Source organism: Plectrocnemia conspersa, unplaced genomic scaffold (assembly GCF_051122295.1).
Source record: "Plectrocnemia conspersa isolate PC_06_02 unplaced genomic scaffold, ASM5112229v1 ptg000009l, whole genome shotgun sequence".
NCBI classification, from domain to species: domain Eukaryota; kingdom Metazoa; phylum Arthropoda; class Insecta; order Trichoptera; family Polycentropodidae; genus Plectrocnemia; species Plectrocnemia conspersa.
Window position 1 is genome coordinate 7605318 of NW_028277173.1, and position 18568 is coordinate 7623885.

General features: G+C 33.4%; 1 protein-coding gene across 4 annotated transcripts in view; it reads left to right on the forward strand.

Annotated features, from left to right (window-relative positions):
* Positions 1-18568, forward strand: part of LRP1 (LDL receptor protein 1) — a 68281-nt gene that overhangs the window by 37180 nt on the left and 12533 nt on the right. For 3 of the 4 annotated variants that reach the window (XM_088193193.1, XM_088193196.1, XM_088193197.1), the window contains 48 exons: positions 103-303; positions 369-573; positions 1839-2012; positions 2075-2448; positions 2518-2684; positions 2754-2986; positions 3506-3630; positions 3701-3792; positions 3865-4006; positions 4123-4296; positions 4371-4502; positions 4573-4833; positions 4908-5053; positions 5127-5278; positions 5363-5476; positions 5533-5663; positions 6257-6359; positions 6426-6553; positions 6611-6875; positions 6942-7511; positions 7585-7676; positions 7917-8055; positions 8127-8374; positions 8433-8591; positions 8663-8967; positions 11571-11772; positions 11841-11972; positions 12040-12205; positions 12283-12365; positions 12436-12862; positions 12933-13150; positions 13312-13572; positions 13632-13840; positions 13908-14069; positions 14128-14280; positions 14343-14467; positions 14794-14937; positions 15085-15330; positions 15396-15635; positions 15708-15796; positions 15864-15944; positions 16007-16118; positions 16193-16366; positions 16436-16601; positions 16658-16848; positions 16908-17131; positions 17192-17368; positions 17441-17562. In XM_088193193.1, the coding sequence (XP_088049319.1) occupies positions 103-303; positions 369-573; positions 1839-2012; positions 2075-2448; positions 2518-2684; positions 2754-2986; positions 3506-3630; positions 3701-3792; positions 3865-4006; positions 4123-4296; positions 4371-4502; positions 4573-4833; positions 4908-5053; positions 5127-5278; positions 5363-5476; positions 5533-5663; positions 6257-6359; positions 6426-6553; positions 6611-6875; positions 6942-7511; positions 7585-7676; positions 7917-8055; positions 8127-8374; positions 8433-8591; positions 8663-8967; positions 11571-11772; positions 11841-11972; positions 12040-12205; positions 12283-12365; positions 12436-12862; positions 12933-13150; positions 13312-13572; positions 13632-13840; positions 13908-14069; positions 14128-14280; positions 14343-14467; positions 14794-14937; positions 15085-15330; positions 15396-15635; positions 15708-15796; positions 15864-15944; positions 16007-16118; positions 16193-16366; positions 16436-16601; positions 16658-16848; positions 16908-17131; positions 17192-17368; positions 17441-17562 (8936 nt within the window). The remainder of the gene's footprint in view (positions 1-102; positions 304-368; positions 574-1838; positions 2013-2074; positions 2449-2517; positions 2685-2753; positions 2987-3505; positions 3631-3700; positions 3793-3864; positions 4007-4122; positions 4297-4370; positions 4503-4572; positions 4834-4907; positions 5054-5126; positions 5279-5362; positions 5477-5532; positions 5664-6256; positions 6360-6425; positions 6554-6610; positions 6876-6941; positions 7512-7584; positions 7677-7916; positions 8056-8126; positions 8375-8432; positions 8592-8662; positions 8968-11570; positions 11773-11840; positions 11973-12039; positions 12206-12282; positions 12366-12435; positions 12863-12932; positions 13151-13311; positions 13573-13631; positions 13841-13907; positions 14070-14127; positions 14281-14342; positions 14468-14793; positions 14938-15084; positions 15331-15395; positions 15636-15707; positions 15797-15863; positions 15945-16006; positions 16119-16192; positions 16367-16435; positions 16602-16657; positions 16849-16907; positions 17132-17191; positions 17369-17440; positions 17563-18568) is intronic. The other variant, XM_088193194.1, reaches the window with a different exon arrangement.

The following is an 18568-nucleotide window of genomic DNA, read 5'->3' on the forward strand; positions in this document are numbered from 1 at the left end:
CAGTACTGTAGATAACTTTTGATTCATCCAATCTTATCAATTGAACAACCTAGAAAATTGCACTAAAACACCACTTATTATTAAATTTATGTACTGTTTCAGATCCTGCTGTGCCTTACATAATATTCAGCAACAGACACGAGCTTCGAAGGGTCGACCTACAAACAATGCAAGGAAAACCACTATTATTACTATTGAAAAATACAATCGCTATAGACTATTACTATTCTGAATCTGCAAGCGTAATTTTTTGGACTGATGTAGTGGACGATAAGATTTATAGAGGAAATATGATCGACGGATGTAAGATGTTTCTAGTGATTATAATATTATTATATTTAAATTCTATACAATTTTTATATTCATAGCACTCAGCAACGTTGAAGTTGTGATCCAATCCGGTCTCACCACAGCTGAAGGTTTAGCCGTAGATTGGATCGGGAATAATCTATATTGGGTGGAGAGTAATTTAGATCAAATAGAAGTCGCTAAGTTAAACGGAAGCTTTCGCAGAACTTTAGTTGCTGGTGATATGGAAAGTCCAAGAGCAATCTCCGTTGATCCTAGATATGGGTATGTTGCTACTAAACTTATTTTAATACCCTTTGGCTGCACTTATGCGGCGACACTCAATGGATCTAAATAGAGTATCACCGCACATACGCATCCGTGACTAATTTACTCGTTTTTTTTATTTTATGTTTGTAAATTTGATTAAATTATTACTTATCCTGATAAGAGTTTACAATACCGGTATTGGGGCAAAAATCGACCTTTGATATTAACAGTATTATAAAATGAAATACCAGTAGTAATGGAATTTTTTTTTGAAACATGGTGAAATATATGAACGGTACTCGGACTCTTTTTTCGGTTTTTTATTAACAATAATTTAAAATAATAATAATGTCAATACCGTTATTGACTGTTTTCTCTCTCGGTAATACCGGTATTCTAAATCCCGGTATTATTGCAATTATTAATCCCGACGATACGTATCATTGTCAATAATATTTCGATATTATCATAAAAATATTATTTGTATTTAGTGGGAAAAACATATCAAAAATTGCAAATATTACCTATGCACTATTTTATTTATATTTTTTAGTAAATGTTTGTAATTTCGATCAAATATTTATTTATCTCAGCGAAACATATATTTATCAATAATATTTGGTTTCGTTTTTAGTAAGAAAAATACGTATAATAGATCTATATTACGTACACAATCTACATCTCTTTTGTGTCATCATCCACATAAAAAACTTAAAACCACTAATTTTTTTTATTAATAAAGCAACATATACTTTAATATATTAGTGAATAAAATAATCATAAATAAATAAAAGTGAGACGTAAATAAAAAAACTTACAATAAAATGTTGAAAACCACTGAATTTACTGTATCATAAAATCAAAATTTACTCTAATATACATGTAAATAAAATAATCATAAGTTGATAAATGCGAGACATAAATAAATAAAATGTTGAGAACCACTGAATTTGCTTTAACAATAAATACAGTAGACCCAATAACACGGTAAATTAACTTGAAAATACTCATACAATTTTTTGCAATATGTTACGAATCAGGCGCGTGTGGTGAGATATCCTTCCTTTGGCTCGCTCACACATAAAGTAACGGGCATCCAAATATCACGTCCCCAATTTACCGTGTTATTGGAGGCTCTACTGTATAATACAATAAATATAAAAAAAATTAACCAATCAAATTTAAAAAAAAAAAAAAATTTAGCTCACTCCCATGATGTAAATATATGCTGAAAAAGTAACTCACTAATCAAAGGGTTTATATGCTATTTTTAATTTAAGGTTATTATTTTGGACTGATTGGGATGTCTTCGCTCCGAGGATCGAACGCTGCACAATGGCTGGTAACTCAAGAAAAATTATAGTGCAAGTCGATAAAGTGCCTTCAGGTGGAGCCTGGCCGAACGGCCTCATCTTAGATTATGAGTCCAAACGCGTTTATTGGATCGACGCTAAGTAAGTATTACACATATTCAATACGTAATAGAAACAGTCCTATTAATAAAATTGTTTTATAGATCTGATTCTATACACACCGTCACATACGAGGGATCCGATCATCGATTGATATTGAAAGGTCATGAATTTATATTGCATCCGTTCGCCATCGCTTTATATGAAAATTACGTTTATTGGACTGATTGGCGTACAAATTCGTTGATGAGAGCCAATAAATGGAACGGGAGTGATACATTCACAATTCAAAAGATTTATGCGCAACCATTCGATTTAACTGTGATGCATCCGAGTCGACAACCTAAAGTGAAATCGAATCCTTGCGAGAAGAACAATGGGGGTTGTTCACATTTGTGTCTTCTCGACGGAGAGTCATTGTATAAATGTGCTTGCGCTCATGTGATGATTTTAGGACCAGATAAAAAAACATGCTTCAGTTAGTATATTTTTATTTATAATTTTATATAATAATTCATATAGATAAATAAATTTTATATCATTATAGTTAACGAAAAGGTGCTACTGTTTGGACGCGCCAACGAAATACGAGGAGTAGATCTAAATATGCCTTACTATCACACCATCCCTACAATCAGCGTGTCGCAAGTTATCAATCCTCAACAAATAGACTTCGTTGCAAAGACGAATACTTTCTATTGGGCTGACACACAAGTAAAACATGATTTATATATATTATATATATAAATATATTTATATGGCTAATTATATGTTTTATTCTAGTTAAACGAAATTAAAAGTTCAAATTTAACTAAAGGTCCTGCGATTAGCGTAGTAGACACTGATATCAAAAGTATAAAAGGTTTCGCAATCGATTGGATGTCAGAATTGATGTTTTTCTCATCATCGGAAACCAATAATCAAATCTCAGTGTGTAACTTGAAAGGAGAGTTTAGAACTGCTCTGTTATCGAAGGATATTAATAACGTCAATGCGATTGCTGTGGATCCTATTAGGTAAGGTTTACTATGTTTCATTAGATAACTAGCTTTTATATCTGTATTTGTCCTCGTTTTGTTCTTCGTTATGTTGTAACCTTCGACACTTGGATTCTCCACATGTGACATTGTCATATAAAATTTACCATGAGAAGCATTTATGCCTCAATCGCATATGTTTTCAATATCTTCACTTTCATTACGCTTTATTTTTTCTCAAGAGTCATGCACAAAAACAAATTCACGTAATCGCTGAGATAAATAAAATTAAAATTACATATTGGTCAAGATAATAAAAATAATAAATAAAACAATTAACCATAATAATAGTGCAAGATAATAATCTCGACAACCGTACCTCGAGAACAACAAACCAATACTGCTCTGTGTATTTCCATATACCGGTACAACTCCTCGGGGTGACCGACCAATCGGTACAAAAATTTATTAAATGAATGATTATTTTGTACTGCGACTTTTGAAAAAAAAATAGATTTCAGAATTATAGTATATATTTTAATCCATTTTTTTTAACAGAGGAAAATTGTATTGGGCACATCAGATAAACGAATCTAATGTTATTGAGTCTAGCTACATGGATGGTTCTGATCGCAACATTATTAACTCGCAGATCAATAACACACTGTTGATATCACCTACGAGTATGGTTTATCTTTGTTTTGTGACATATATTTTTTGTTACTTGTAATATATGTTTCGTCTAATTTTAAGGCTTAATAATGGACTTTGTATCGCTGAGATTGTACTGGGTAAATACTGGCTCTATTCAGTATTATGATATATCTCAGAATGTCGTGAAAACGGTGAGTTGCTCAAAAATTATTGCTTAGTCTTGATATGATTAGATTTGGTATGAACTTGTATACAAATTACAGGTTCCATTACCTGCAGGCACAGAACCGACGGCAACTGTTCCGTATTTTAATAAATTGTATTATACCACAAATCACGATGCAGCTATACATATATGCGATAAAACCAATTGTGAAAATGATACTCTATTAAGAAACAATACAGGTAAAGAAAGGGTTACTAAACAATATTCTTATAGTGATTAATTATTATAAAAGTAATATATACATACTTTATATATCAACGTTCCTTTAATTTCTGATATCTACTGATATTTTCAGGAAATGTTTTATCGCTTCGAATATACGATACAGAACTACAAGTCGGCAATAACTCATGCTCTAAAAATCATGGAGGATGCCATCATCTGTGCCTTCCCACTGGTCCCTACACTAGAACATGTGCCTGCGCCACTGGATATTACGTAGATACAGCTCATCCCAACAAATGCATTGGTTCGTCTTCAAAACCGAATATTATAAAACATCTACTCTTCAAAGCTAGAAATTCCATTCATTTACATCAACAGGCATACAAGAGTTTCTATTTTACTCAATCAGTTGGGAAATTCGAGGGTTGCGTATAGTAGGAAATAGTACGTCTGAAGCGCTAGGACCGATTTCACATGTTTCTGTAGCGACAAGTATAGATTTCCATGCAGGTATTTACACATTTGTAACGCTGGGTGCGATACATCGAATTTATGATAAGTGATCACTTTCAAATTACAGCTACTGACCATTTATATTGGGCTGATTCCGACGATGGCACTGTGAGCAGGATCAAAAGAGACGGAACTGAAAGAGAAGTCCTGATCGAAGACAACGAACTGGTGGAAGTTTACGCAATGGATCGTATATCAGGATTAGCGATCGATTGGATAGCTGGAAATATGTATTGGGGTGAACCTAGGCGTAACGTCATCAGTGTTTCCAGATTAAACGGCAGCTCCAAATATGTTCTATTGGTAAACGAATTGGAGATTCCAACAGGTATATAATGATAATATATAAAAACAATCAAAGATTATTATATAATATATAATTAATAATACATATTATTTCAGTGATTGTTCTGGATCCTGTGCAAGGACTTATGTTCTTTACTGGCGGAAGTTCAATACAAAGATCCGGATTGGATGGGTCTAATCACATACTATTATGCAATAAATCGGGGAATGCTTTAATTACAGATTTAACATTAGATTATAACGTTAGTTTATATTTTATGTATTAAAATAAACATATTAGATTATTCAATAATGTAATATATATTTAATATTTAGGAAAAGAAGCTTTATTGGACCGAATCTGGTAGTCAAGTCATTATGGAAATGAACTATAACGGATCATCTCAAAAAATCATATTGAATAATAGCTCAATGGATCCCGTATCGTTGACTTATTTCAATAATCATTTGTATTGGATTTATAATGTGTGAGCATACTTTTATTTATATTTCATTGCTATCCAAAGTTGAAAATATAATTTGATTACTTATCTACATATAATGTATTCCAGAAATTATTACGCATCGATCGTGAAAGCTCCCGTGAAAAACATGACTGATCAAACAAACATACTCATGTTAGCCGGAGAAACTCTAAGGGATATTCACATATTTTCGAAGCAAAGGTATAATTTTAAAATTATATAAAACGTAAAAATGCTAATAACTTTTATATTTTTAGACAAAAGGGAACCAATCCATGCGCTATGCCTTTTAATGGAGGTTGTTCAGAACTGTGTCTATACGATGGAAAGCAAGCAAAATGCGCCTGTCCACATGGAAATGTGGCAGCTGATGGAAAAACCTGTCAACGTATGAATTTATTTAATATTATTTATTATTTTTATATATTTGTATTTTTTATAATTATCGCTGCATCTATATTATTAATGTATAACTATATCAAATCTTTATTTTAACTAATTATAAATTATGTATATATATACTTACTTACTAGGTAAAGCACAATAATTTCTACAAAAGATTCAATTTTATTATAGTTCCGCTTAAAATTTGGAAATTAAATTTGAAAAAACTATTTCACAAAACTCTGTGAATCATTGACCTAATTTTCGCCAAAACTTACTGATCTTTATTAATTATTTTTGAGGATTTTGTAAGCATGAAGTGTACAAATCTTAATCTTGCTATAAGGGTTCTTAATAAAGCAATATTAATTTTACGTTTAAATTACTAACCAAAATTACAATAAATTCATATATATATTTTCACTTAATTTGCATTTCCATAATCTCGTCGTTTTAATGTAACATTTCTTTATTTACTATATCTAATGTAAATCTTTTATTCTTTATTATTATTATTATTTAATATAATTTATTATTTTCCATTTATATATGACATTATCGTTTATATTATTTATGAATCTTCATATTAATTTTCAGCGTACAGTGCTTTTTTAATGTATTCACGGATAGTGAAAATTGAATCCATCAATATGTTTGACACATATAATCACAATGCTCCCTATCCTACTATTCAGCACAGGTATTAGATTATTTTCTATATATTGTATAATAAATGATATATGCTAAAACAATAAATTTATTATAGGGATTTGCGAAACGCTATTGGTCTAGCGTACGACTATAAAACATCACGAATATTTTACTCCGATATCCAAATAGGCTCTATAAACGCTGCTTTCTTTAATGGATCTGGACATACTGTGATAGTTGAAAGTATGTTAGCATAAATAAAATAATAATAATTGTATATAATATTATTTGCTTTTGTAGATCAAGGACGTGTCGAAGGGCTTGCTTATGATTCGCTATCGAATTATCTATATTTCACCTGCAACAACAATGCTACAATCAACAAGCTGAACTTGACAAAAGCGTTCCAAGCTAAGGCTTCATCTGCATCAGATGCCAATAGATCTAAAGTACTCGTTTATCCTGTTGCTTCATTGAACGATACGAAACCGTCACTTGTAGAAAGAGTTGTTAAGCTAGAAAAGAACGATAAACCTAGAGGTATTGCCGTTGATAGCTGTCGGATGTAAGTTCTTATATTTTTAATTTATATTTATAAATGCTAGGTGCTATGATTTATTTTAAAATTTAGGAAAATTTATTGGACGAATTGGAATTCAAACTCACCGAGCATACAACGGGCTTACACTAACGGTTTTAATAAAGAATCTATCATCACTACCGATATTCTAATGCCAAACGGTTTGACGCTGGATCACAAAGCTCAAAAGCTCTACTGGGCCGACGCCAGATTGGATAAGATTGAAAGAACCGAATACGACGGATCGAAGAGAGTCGTGATAACTAAAGGAACACCAGCTCATCCATTCGCCTTGGCTATATACGGAGATTCAATATTTTGGACAGATTGGGTATTGAGCGCCGTGATAAGAGCCGATAAAATCTCAGGTCTGAATATTGTCCGGCTCAGAAAAGACATACCGAAACCGATGGGTATTGTTGCCATTGCGGAAGATAACGAGAACTGCATGCTAAATCCGTGTCTGGTTATGAATGGAGGTTGTTCAGAGATATGCAAGTTAAACGCGCACGGTCAAGTTGTTTGCGAATGCAAGACCGGTTATCGTCTCGCAGCTGACGGGCATCAGTGTATAAGTACGCAGGCTAAATGTCAAGAAGGGATACCATCTAATACATTCACGTAAATATTATCTTATAAATATTTATACTTGTTTTTATAATAAATGCTTATTAATTAAATCATGTTGATTTAGATGTTCAAGTGGCGGCTGTATACCACTTGAGATAACATGCGATGGTATAAATCACTGTTCTGATGGAAGCGACGAAGATGAGAATTATTGTGGTAAGCGTCTGTTATTATCTATCCATTTTAATTCAGTAGATGTAATGACTAAAATAAAATAAATTACCGATGTCCCTAATCAACTGAAGGCATTTTAGACTTATTCACGAGCATATTTACTTCATAAATATATTTTTTATATTATTTCGCTGGGAACTGAATTACAATTTTTTCCGTAAAGCTTAAAAATAATTGTTACTTCAAAAGATTTTATTATTTAATTATACATTTATATTATAGCTACAAGAAAATGCAATGACGGCTACTTCCAATGCACAAATAACAGATGCATTTTACTACACAAAGTATGCGATAGAGAAAATGATTGTGGCGATGATTCCGACGAAGCTTCGTGTTCTTGCGAAGGCGACTTTTTCAGGTATCACTCTATTCATAAAAATTTAAATCCACTCATTAATTTTGTCCTTAAACTACATATATATGTTTCAGATGTCAATCTGGTCACTGCATCAGTTCAGATATGGTTTGCAACATGAAAGCCGATTGTCCCGACGTATCAGATGAAAAAAATTGCAATCTAGCTGATTGTCTGGCTCCTAACGCTTTGGGCGAAAAGATTCCACCTGATAATACATACTTGAGGAGGTGTCTTCATACATCGCCATGTATTCATCTATCCTGGTTATGCGACGGTCAAAACGACTGCCTGGACAATAGCGACGAAGAAAATTGCAACTGTATGCATCGCAATATATATGTAATATAATAATAAATGCTCATTGAAAATTATTTCAGTTAAACTGACGCCTGTGGCGAATGTGACGTGTTCTCTGGATAAGTTCGCGTGCAGCACAAACGACTGCATACCGGCTCAATGGAGATGCGACGGTGAAGACGATTGCTTTGACAGTCGCTTAACCGGTTACGGAATTAGTTCTGATGAATTAAACTGCAGTAAGTCTGTTTAATATGATGTAAGTTGTGATTTATGTAGTTATTAATAATATTTCTTTTAAAAATTCAAGAACATCAATGCCGCTCTAATCAATTCACGTGCGGTAGTGAAGAATGTATTCCAGCAAGTTGGCAATGCGACGGTAGTCCGGACTGTACCGATGGCTCAGATGAATCGCTTCATTGCATCGATAGAACCTGCTCCGAGAATGAATATAAATGTGGCACTACACCCCGTTGTATTGTTCGTGGATGGCTTTGTGATGGAGAAGCTGATTGCGTAGGAGGCGAAGATGAAACTCCTGCTGCCGGATGCGGTTCAATCTCGTGTTCTCCCCATAGTCTTCAATGCGCCAATGGACGTTGCACAGCTAAGGTGAATATTACAATTACTACTACAAAAGCTGAAACGAGGTCCTTGATTTTAAATCAGAAATTATCAGGTTATCTCTCAAAGAAAATCTAAAAATAAAGTCTCGAATCTATCCTGAAAATATTTTTTAAAATATATCATTTCAGTGAAATCATATCGGAATACATTTTCATCAGTATATACTACCGGTCAAAAGTTTAAGATCAAAACCTGCAACGACGTTCATAGTCACGAATCCACCTTTATTTATTATAGCTATTAAAAATATTGTTACCCAATTAAATAATCGACTATTTTCTGTATTATCCATAATAATAATATTAAGGCATATTTTTTTTAGACTCGCAATTTCTATTCCATGCAAAGAGTGGTAAAAAGGACAAGCATGACTAATCCGGTCCAACTGTTACATATGCAATGGCAAGAGTTTAACAACTCTTTTAATTTTTTATCTATGCACATTCATTTACGTATATTCTAAACTATACAAATCACCATCTGGAAAAAAAAAATCTCTTGCTACAATGGGGGGGAAAAATAATTTGATGGCAGAAAAAAGCACTGCAATTGTCATTCTTCACCAGTTCAACAGAACTCGGCGATATATTGCCTAAATATTAAATATCTCTAAGATCACCATGTAGGAAGATGTGAAAATTTTAAAGATACAGGACTAAATTGTGATAAACCTCGATCTAGAAATCCTATAATTACATCAAAACAACGGAATCGGCATATAGTAATTTCAAGTAAAATAAATTAGAAGGTTTACTCAACAGAAATTTTCTTCCATATATATTAAGAATATCAACAAAAAATAGTTTGCTCTTGAACTTTTGACCTGTAATGTATATATTTACCAGTGAAAATATAATTTATCTGGAATGTGCTAATAAAATTATATGATTTCAACTTTTTCATACATAGTAATAACTATGTTTACATACTTAACATGTATATGCGTATTTTTCGGTGAAGTTATATTTTCACTAGTAAAGTTCAAATACAATTTCACCAGTAGATATATATATGTATATATTTCTATATGCTGCTTTAAAATGTCTATGAAACTCAATTTGACAGTTGCGAAACGCACATTTGCTGTTCAAACCCAAACCTAACCTACACGAATCATCCAAACCCAACATGACCTAAAGAAAGTTCTAAAACTAAGTCTTTAGTTTGTACTTTTGTCAAGTCAAAAGTACAAACTAAACCAACTCAACTCTCGAGGGAAAATAAGCAAAAGAAAAAGTATAGACAGCTATTGCATCTCGCATATTGCTCCATAGTTTGTTTGTGGCCAACCCAAATGCTATTGCGGGCCACTTCGGAAATGCATCATAACTCCGCAGGCCACATGTAAAATTATATATTCCTATATTAGATTTAGATACACTATAGACATTTTTTGGAGTGAAAAATTGTCTGTAGTGTATTGGCCACTATAAAATAAATATATTTTGTTAAAGTGTGATGAATCTCGCGGGCCGGAAAAATTTTCAAGGCGGGTTGGCCACCCCTAGTCTATGCTTTAAAAATTTGATAGCTTACCTTACCGATATTACTACGGACTTCTGATATGAGAATATTGGTCAAAGTGTATTCAAATCGAATTTTAGTGAAATCTAAATTCATTTTCAATAATAGATATATATATTTCTACTAGCAAAAATATAATTCAACTGATGGGCGCTAGCGAAATTAAATGCTGCTCTAACATGTTTATGAAACTCAATTTGACAGTTACGAAACGTCCATTTGCTGTTCAAACCCAAACCTAACTAAACCCAAACTTGACCTAATAATAATTTTAAAACTAATTATAGTTTAAGTACTTTCATTAGATCAAGTCCAAAATACAAACTAAGCCAATTTATCTCTTAGGGGGAAATAAGCGGAAGAGAACCATAGTTAGTCTGCACTTGATAAAAATATGATAGCTATTCTTACCGATATTACTACGGACTTCTGATATGAGAGTATTAGTTAAAGTGTTTTCAAATCGAATTTTGGTCAATAGGAGGGCGCAAAAACAATTATCACTTCTCAGAAGTCAAAAATCCACGTCAAAAGCAATAAAATCGGTTACGAGCGGTCCCACTGCGACGGCGCCGATACGATTTTATTGCTTTTGTCGTGGATTTTTGATTTCTGAGAAGGGATAATTGTTTTTTGCGCTCTCCTATTGGTCAAAATTCGATTTAGATATGCCTCATTCGATTCTCACTTATTGTAAGTTGTGATATTGTTATAAAGAGTCTTAATGTAAACTCTAGATAACCGAGCGTTTTCACTGCGACAGCAATGGCACGATTTTATTGCTTTTAACGTGGATTCTAAACAAGACCTTCTTGAGTTTGGCCAGAAAAATGCATGTCATTTAATGAAATATTATGAATCTTAATAAAATTGCAATATTAAAAAGACGACTACTGACTGGCCAACTTTTACCCCACCCCCTGAAAAAATCTGAAATGACATCCCTGACCTCAGATTAAGTATTCCTACTTTTTCCTAATCTCACAAATCAATATCGAGATGATTAATTAACACAGCAACACCAGTTATACAAAATTTCATTCTACATTACTAATTTATTTCAGATTTATTATTGCGACGGTGACGACGATTGTGGTGACAACTCAGACGAACCGCCGTCTTGCAATAATTATATGGGAAATAATACAGTTTGTAAAAATGGACAGTTTGCCTGTCATGACACAGGATTGTGTATTTTGTCGATATTTACTTGCGACGGCTTCAATCATTGCACGGATGGTTCTGATGAAGATTCTTACTATTGTGGTATGCTTTTTATCTTCATTCTTTAATTTATTTTATGAATACCATACTTGACTAAAAAATGATTTTAGCAGATAAATCGAAACAAGTGGGCGCTTGCGCTAAAACAGAGTTTGAATGCGAAAACAGTGCTTGTGTTAACAGTACTCTGCTATGCGACGGCCGTGATGATTGTGGAGACTTTAGCGACGAAAAGCTATGCAGTAAGATTATTAAATCTAATTTAATAGTAATATATTATACGATGATTTTAACTTTTAATCCTAATAGATATAAATGAATGTTTGGATCCACTGACTTGCGCTCACATCTGCAAAGATCTACAAATAGGATATGTGTGTTCATGCAAGAAAGGTTATAAGGTTTCAAAGGAAAATAAACGGCTTTGCGTAGATATTGATGAATGTGCCGATTACCCATGTGGACAAGTTTGTCGGTAAGTGTTTAAATATACCAAAACCAGTAATGTGTCTAATAAAAACAAAACTTAATATCAATCTATAATACTTATAGTAACACTGAAGGCAGCTTTGTATGTTCGTGTCAAGATGGATTCTTATTAGAGCATGACAGAATTAACTGCAAAGCCAATAGTAGTAAGTATCTGAATATATAATTAATTTCTATGGATGAAAGCTCATCTAATTATTGTTATATACATTTAAGGAGTACCAGCATCAATCATATTCTCAAACCGATACTATAATCGTAAAATGAACCTGGCTAATGGTGAAACTACGCTGATTGCTCATAATTTGACGAATGCAGTGGGCTTAGATTTCGATTGGGCAGGACAGTGTATATATTGGTCAGACGTGACAACCAATCAAGGATCCAATATCAAAAGATTGTGCGATATGAACACTACGAACATCGGCGGCGCCACATCAAATGCCACCTATCAAGTGTTACATTCTCAGATTCTACAAAATCCTGACGGTCTTGCCGTAGATTGGGTAGGCCGTAATCTATACTGGTGTGATAAAGGCCATGACACAATCGAAGTATCCAGATTGGATGGACGCCACCGAAAAATACTATTGAATCAAGGGCTTCAAGAACCGAGAGCGATAGCACTCGATCCAAGACATGGGTAATGGGTTTTTGATCATTTATATCTCTAGAAGATTTTATTGATATGTTTTTTTTATGTTTTTGTTTAGAATGATGTATTGGTCAGATTGGGGTGACTTTCCTCATATTGGTAGAGCTGGAATGGACGGTTCCAATCCACACGTGATCATAAACTCGTCTTTAGGTTGGCCTAATGCTTTGTCAATATCACACGAAAGTCGAGAGTTGTATTTTGCTGACGCCAAAGAAGATTATATAGCCGTTTCTGACTTAGATGGCAAAAATGTCCGAATACTGTTTAATAGAGGTTTGTCTTTTAATCAGCATGCTAATATAAGTATTATGGCTCTTTCTTGTATCTGAAATTGTATCTTAGAATTATCAAGATTATACTCCGGTATCAAGAGAAACTCATATATGTATATAAATATATATATAGTAATATCATATTATAATTAAACTTTTCAGCTAAAAATCCGTCTTTAAATTTGCATCACATCTTCGCAATTGCCGTTTGGGAAGGTTATGTATATTGGAGCGACTGGGAAACAAAAACCATAGAACGCTGTGAAAAATATCCGAAACTCGCCGATCGTCAAGCTGACGTGACCCTTATCAAAATTGGCGCATACGTAAACGCTTCAACGCCTTGCAGAACTATGGCGAAATTAGTACATAAACCGATGGATATTAGAATCTATCATCCTTATAGACAGAGACCTGTACCGAGTAAGTTTAACTAGATGTATATATATAATATTTTATCATCATATTATGTAAATTCTTAGATAGATCATTGCGTTGCAATGAGCTCAATTGTTCCGGTCTGTGTTTATTGACTCCTGGAACTGACGGCATCATCGCCAAATGCGTATGTCCTGAAAACTTCATATTAGCCGACGACGGATATAATTGCTTACCAAACTGCACGACTGCGCATTTTATCTGTCCGAAAGCATTGAAGTGTATACCGTTCTGGTGGAGATGTGACACTCAAGTATGTTATCTTAAAGTAATTTTGTAGCTTAATGGCAGTAGCGATATATAATATATGTTTTTTTAAGGATGATTGTGGCGATGGATCTGATGAGCCACCATCGTGTCCGAGCTATCATTGCAATCCAGGCCAATTCCAATGCTCCAACACCAAATGCATTGATCCGTCACAACTTTGCAATGGCATCAACGATTGCGGTGATGGATCCGACGAACTCGACTGCGATAAAGTAAATTATATAATTTATTTAATGCTGCAGAATGAATTTTAAATGCGATTATTTTTAGTTCACGTGTCTATCGTCTCAATTCAAATGCAAAGGCAATGCTACAATATCAGATCGATGTATACCGAGCGCTAGAAGATGCGACGGTACTGAAGATTGTCCGAAGGGTGACGACGAACAGAACTGTCCACCGGAAACCTGCGCACCAAATCATGTTAGTTTAAAAATTATATTACTTTTAAAACGAGTCTTATAAAAATACTTTTTTTTAAATAGTTCCATTGCGATAACGGGAATTGTATTCCGAACACATGGGTTTGCGATAACGATGCCGATTGCAGTGATAGTTCAGATGAGACTGAAAAGTGCAAAGATAGGAAGTGTAGCTCCGATTCCTTCAGGTATATTTATATTTTAAATTTATATATAATACTTATCAGTGTCGGTGTATGAAAGCTGCGAAAATAATCGTAGTGCTAAATTTTGTGTAAATTATCGGACAATTTACCCTATTTTCTATTGTTCTGGAAGTTACTTTAAAAACTCTTGTATAGTAAGTAAATATACGGGAGGATTTCTTAATTAATTTAAATATATTATACAATTAACAAATAAATGATAAAACCATTGAAACTTAAGTATAGTCCAAATAAGTATGAATTACTGCAGAAATATTGTCATATGTACGCATATACACTTCAATATTACATAGTTTATTATATTTAAGGTGTAATTCTGGTCGTTGTATTCCATTATCTTGGCAATGCGACGGCGACGACGACTGTCCTGGAGGAGAAGATGAACCACCTTCATGTAAAACGCAGATATCCCCTACATGTGAACCCACGTATTTCAGATGTAAAAATAATAAGTATGTATTCTTAAATGTTTATTTGTAGAGTAAGACATAAAATAAATACTAGTATCCCCCCTTGCTTTAAACTATTTATTATATTTTATAGCAATATTTATATCTCTCCTTTATATCATGTATAGTATATAATAATATTATTTTTAGATGTATACCTGGCCGATGGCATTGTGATTATGATGATGATTGTGGCGATAAGAGCGATGAAGAAAATTGCTCACCTCGCAATTGCTCTGAGAGCGAGTTCAGATGTTTGGACGGTCGGTGCATTCGAGGATCTCACAAATGCAACGGCGAGTACAATTGCGAAGACCGTTCCGACGAGTTACATTGTAACACTTCTTGCAATGCCAACGAGTTTCGATGCCATGATCCAAAACTGTGCATTGTTGCGTAAGTTATTTGTTACTTTTAATTATTTTACATTGCTTGTTAATATTAATTGTTCATATTTCTAGACAATGGAAATGTGACGGTGATATTGATTGTGCCGATGGATCTGATGAAATTGGTTGTGAATATAACGAAAATGGAACTTCCGGTAACACCTGCGGCGTTGGAATGTTTGCTTGTGCTTCATCTCACGGACGTTGCATTCCTGAGCGTTGGAAGTGTGATAATAAAGACGATTGTGGTGATGGATCTGACGAAAATAGCACAATGTGCGCTCATCACGTTTGTCTACCTTCAGCTTTCAGGTTATTATTCTTCAATATATATTTTTATAACCGTGTGCTTATTTATAAATATATTTGTATATACACACTTAGGTGTTTCAATAATAAATGCATATCAATGGACAATTGGTGTGATGGAAAAGACGACTGTGGTGATCAATCCGATGAGAATCTGTTCCTTTGTAAGAATTCCTACTAAATAATCTATATTTTTATGCTTCAATTATGATAAGATTATTTTTTATATAGGTAAACAGAGCGGTTTTTGCACGAGAGATCAATTCAGATGTGCAAATACTTATTGCATCGCTAAGAATTTAACATGCAATGGTAAATAATAAATTATTAAATGACATACCAAATTTTGTATTAATTAATAAAAACATACATAGGCATTGACAACTGCGGAGATACATCAGACGAAGTTGATTGTGTAAAATCGGCATGTTCTATCGGAACGTGTTCTCAATTATGCGTTGAAAAAAAGGGTCGCTACTCTTGCAAGTAAATATATCATTACTTCATTTATTAAATAATACAAAACGAGCTGCTTCTAAATTTGTATACGTATATTATAGATGTGCTCCAGGATATCACATGAAAAGCTACGGAAATAAAAGCACATGTGAAGCTATGGGTGATAATGCTAAATTGATTGTAACGAGCGACGCAGATCTCCGTATCTTAGATCCACATAAAGCGGATAATAATTCGCATACGTCTTTGCTTCAACGGAACCATACTACTGCAGGGTAAATAAAGTTTTATAAATAGCTCTTTTTATATAAATTTATACAATACTTTATAAAATACTTTCTTAGGTTTAAAATCGGATATCATGATATACTGTGGGGTGTAAACAAAACTGAGATATTCTGGACAGAACACCGTCAAAGGAAAATCGTTAAATTGGTCGCTAACACTCAAGATATCATCAAACATGAAGCGATCGTGCCTCACATCAGCGATCAATCCATAATAACTATTGTAAGATAATTTAATAATATTTTTAATGCATATATTAATAATAAATATATTTTTAGATAAGTGGTATGACAGAACCGAGAGGGATTGCTATTGAATGGGTTTCTAAACGTATTTATTGGACTGAAGGCGGCGGTCATGTGAATGCTCCGGGAACAATCGGAGCTGCTACGATTGAAGGTCGCATGCGAACCACTCTCGTATCGGGATTACACGAACCTCAAGATATAGTCGTAAATCCGAATACAAGGTTAGTTAAATAATTACGACAAGTCTATCATATGATTCACTGAACCCTTTTAATTTTAGGCATATGTTCTGGGCGTCTCTAGGCGATGTACCTAAGATAGAAAGAGCATCTTTATCAGGTACTTTTAGAACTGTTCTAGTTTCACATGATGTACAATGGCCTACTAGTTTGGCTCTGGACATACCGGCCTCCAGATTGTACTGGAGCGATCCAAAAAGTTCTACTTTAGAGTCTATCAAGATAGACGGAACAGATCGAATTTTGATCAAGCATTTTAATTTCGGTAAGTAAACGTTTGTTTATATAGTTATCAAAATATATTATTAATAAATTATATGAATAGATGAAAAACCGAATAAAATAACCATCTTCGAAGATACTATATTCTTGTCGACGTTTTACGGTCAGAATGTCTTGAAAATGGATAAATTCGGACGAGATCCACTCACTTATCTTGTGAGAGGTCTCAATAAAATCTCCGATATGACAGTCATCCAACAACAGATACAAAATCAAAATAGTATGTTTCTAGAATATGTTTTGTATTGATTATAAATATTTTTCTAAAAATGTTTTATTTTTATTGAAACAGTTACAAATGCCTGCGAATCTAGTCCTTGTCATCAAAGTACTCTATGTGTGTTACATTCTGAAGATCCCGGAAGAAGATGCTTATGCCCAAATGGTTTAATCGTTAGTAATAGCAGCGCCGAGGTAATTCATTTTTTAGATTTAATTTTAATGGTGTAAATAAATATCACATAAAAGTATAAATTAACATATGCATGAAAATCTACAAATCTGTAATGTCTAAATCACCATAATATGTTGATAATACTAATATTACAATATAACAAGAATTTTGACACAGAAATATGATAACTTGTAATTAGTTTTTTTAATACACCCATACCTCGCTTTACGGCCTAGATATGTTCCACGAAACTTGGCCGCAAAACGAAAAGCCGTATAACGAATCAATTATTATAATACAAATTCAATGGGATCGGTTCCAAATTTGTTAAATATGTAACATGGTTTATCATTTAAAATGCATTTTATCTTTTTATTTCATTTAAATCAAAAATACATACATAACAAGTACATACGTTTGTACATAAAATAATAACAGACTCCAAAAACCAAAAATAATCCATAAACAAAAATGAAACAACTTCACGTTACATAAAATATGTGTATGAATACATACATAATTTTTTTTAAAATGGCTTTAATCTGAAGACGATGAAGAAATAGTAACCTGCAGATCACTGTCCTTCTCATTTTTCGCTGGTAAGGATGGGCCTGGCTTAAAAAAAAACGTCCAACGTTGTTTGTCTTGCCTTTTTGTCTCTTTCGTTCTTCGGTGATTAATAACAGCTAATGGCTGAGTTAATTCCTCGAGAAACTTTAGTGCTACGTTCGACGTCAGGATCGTTTTCAAGGAATATGTTGATTCCTTGTTCGAAATAGGAAAAAGATTTTGACAATTTTTTTGATGTTAGCTGTTTGAATACAACAGGCTCTGTCTCTTCATCAAATGCCGGTTCTGCTTGCAACTGAATGAGTTCCTTATATGAAAGGGGTTCCCTATCAGCTTCAAGTAGATCAAGCACATCAAGTTCGTTCAAACCTTCAAAGCCGAGACCATGTGCTAGATCCAAAATGTTTTGCCTAATTTCAGGAAGGCAATTAACTTCTGCATCAGTACTTTTTACAC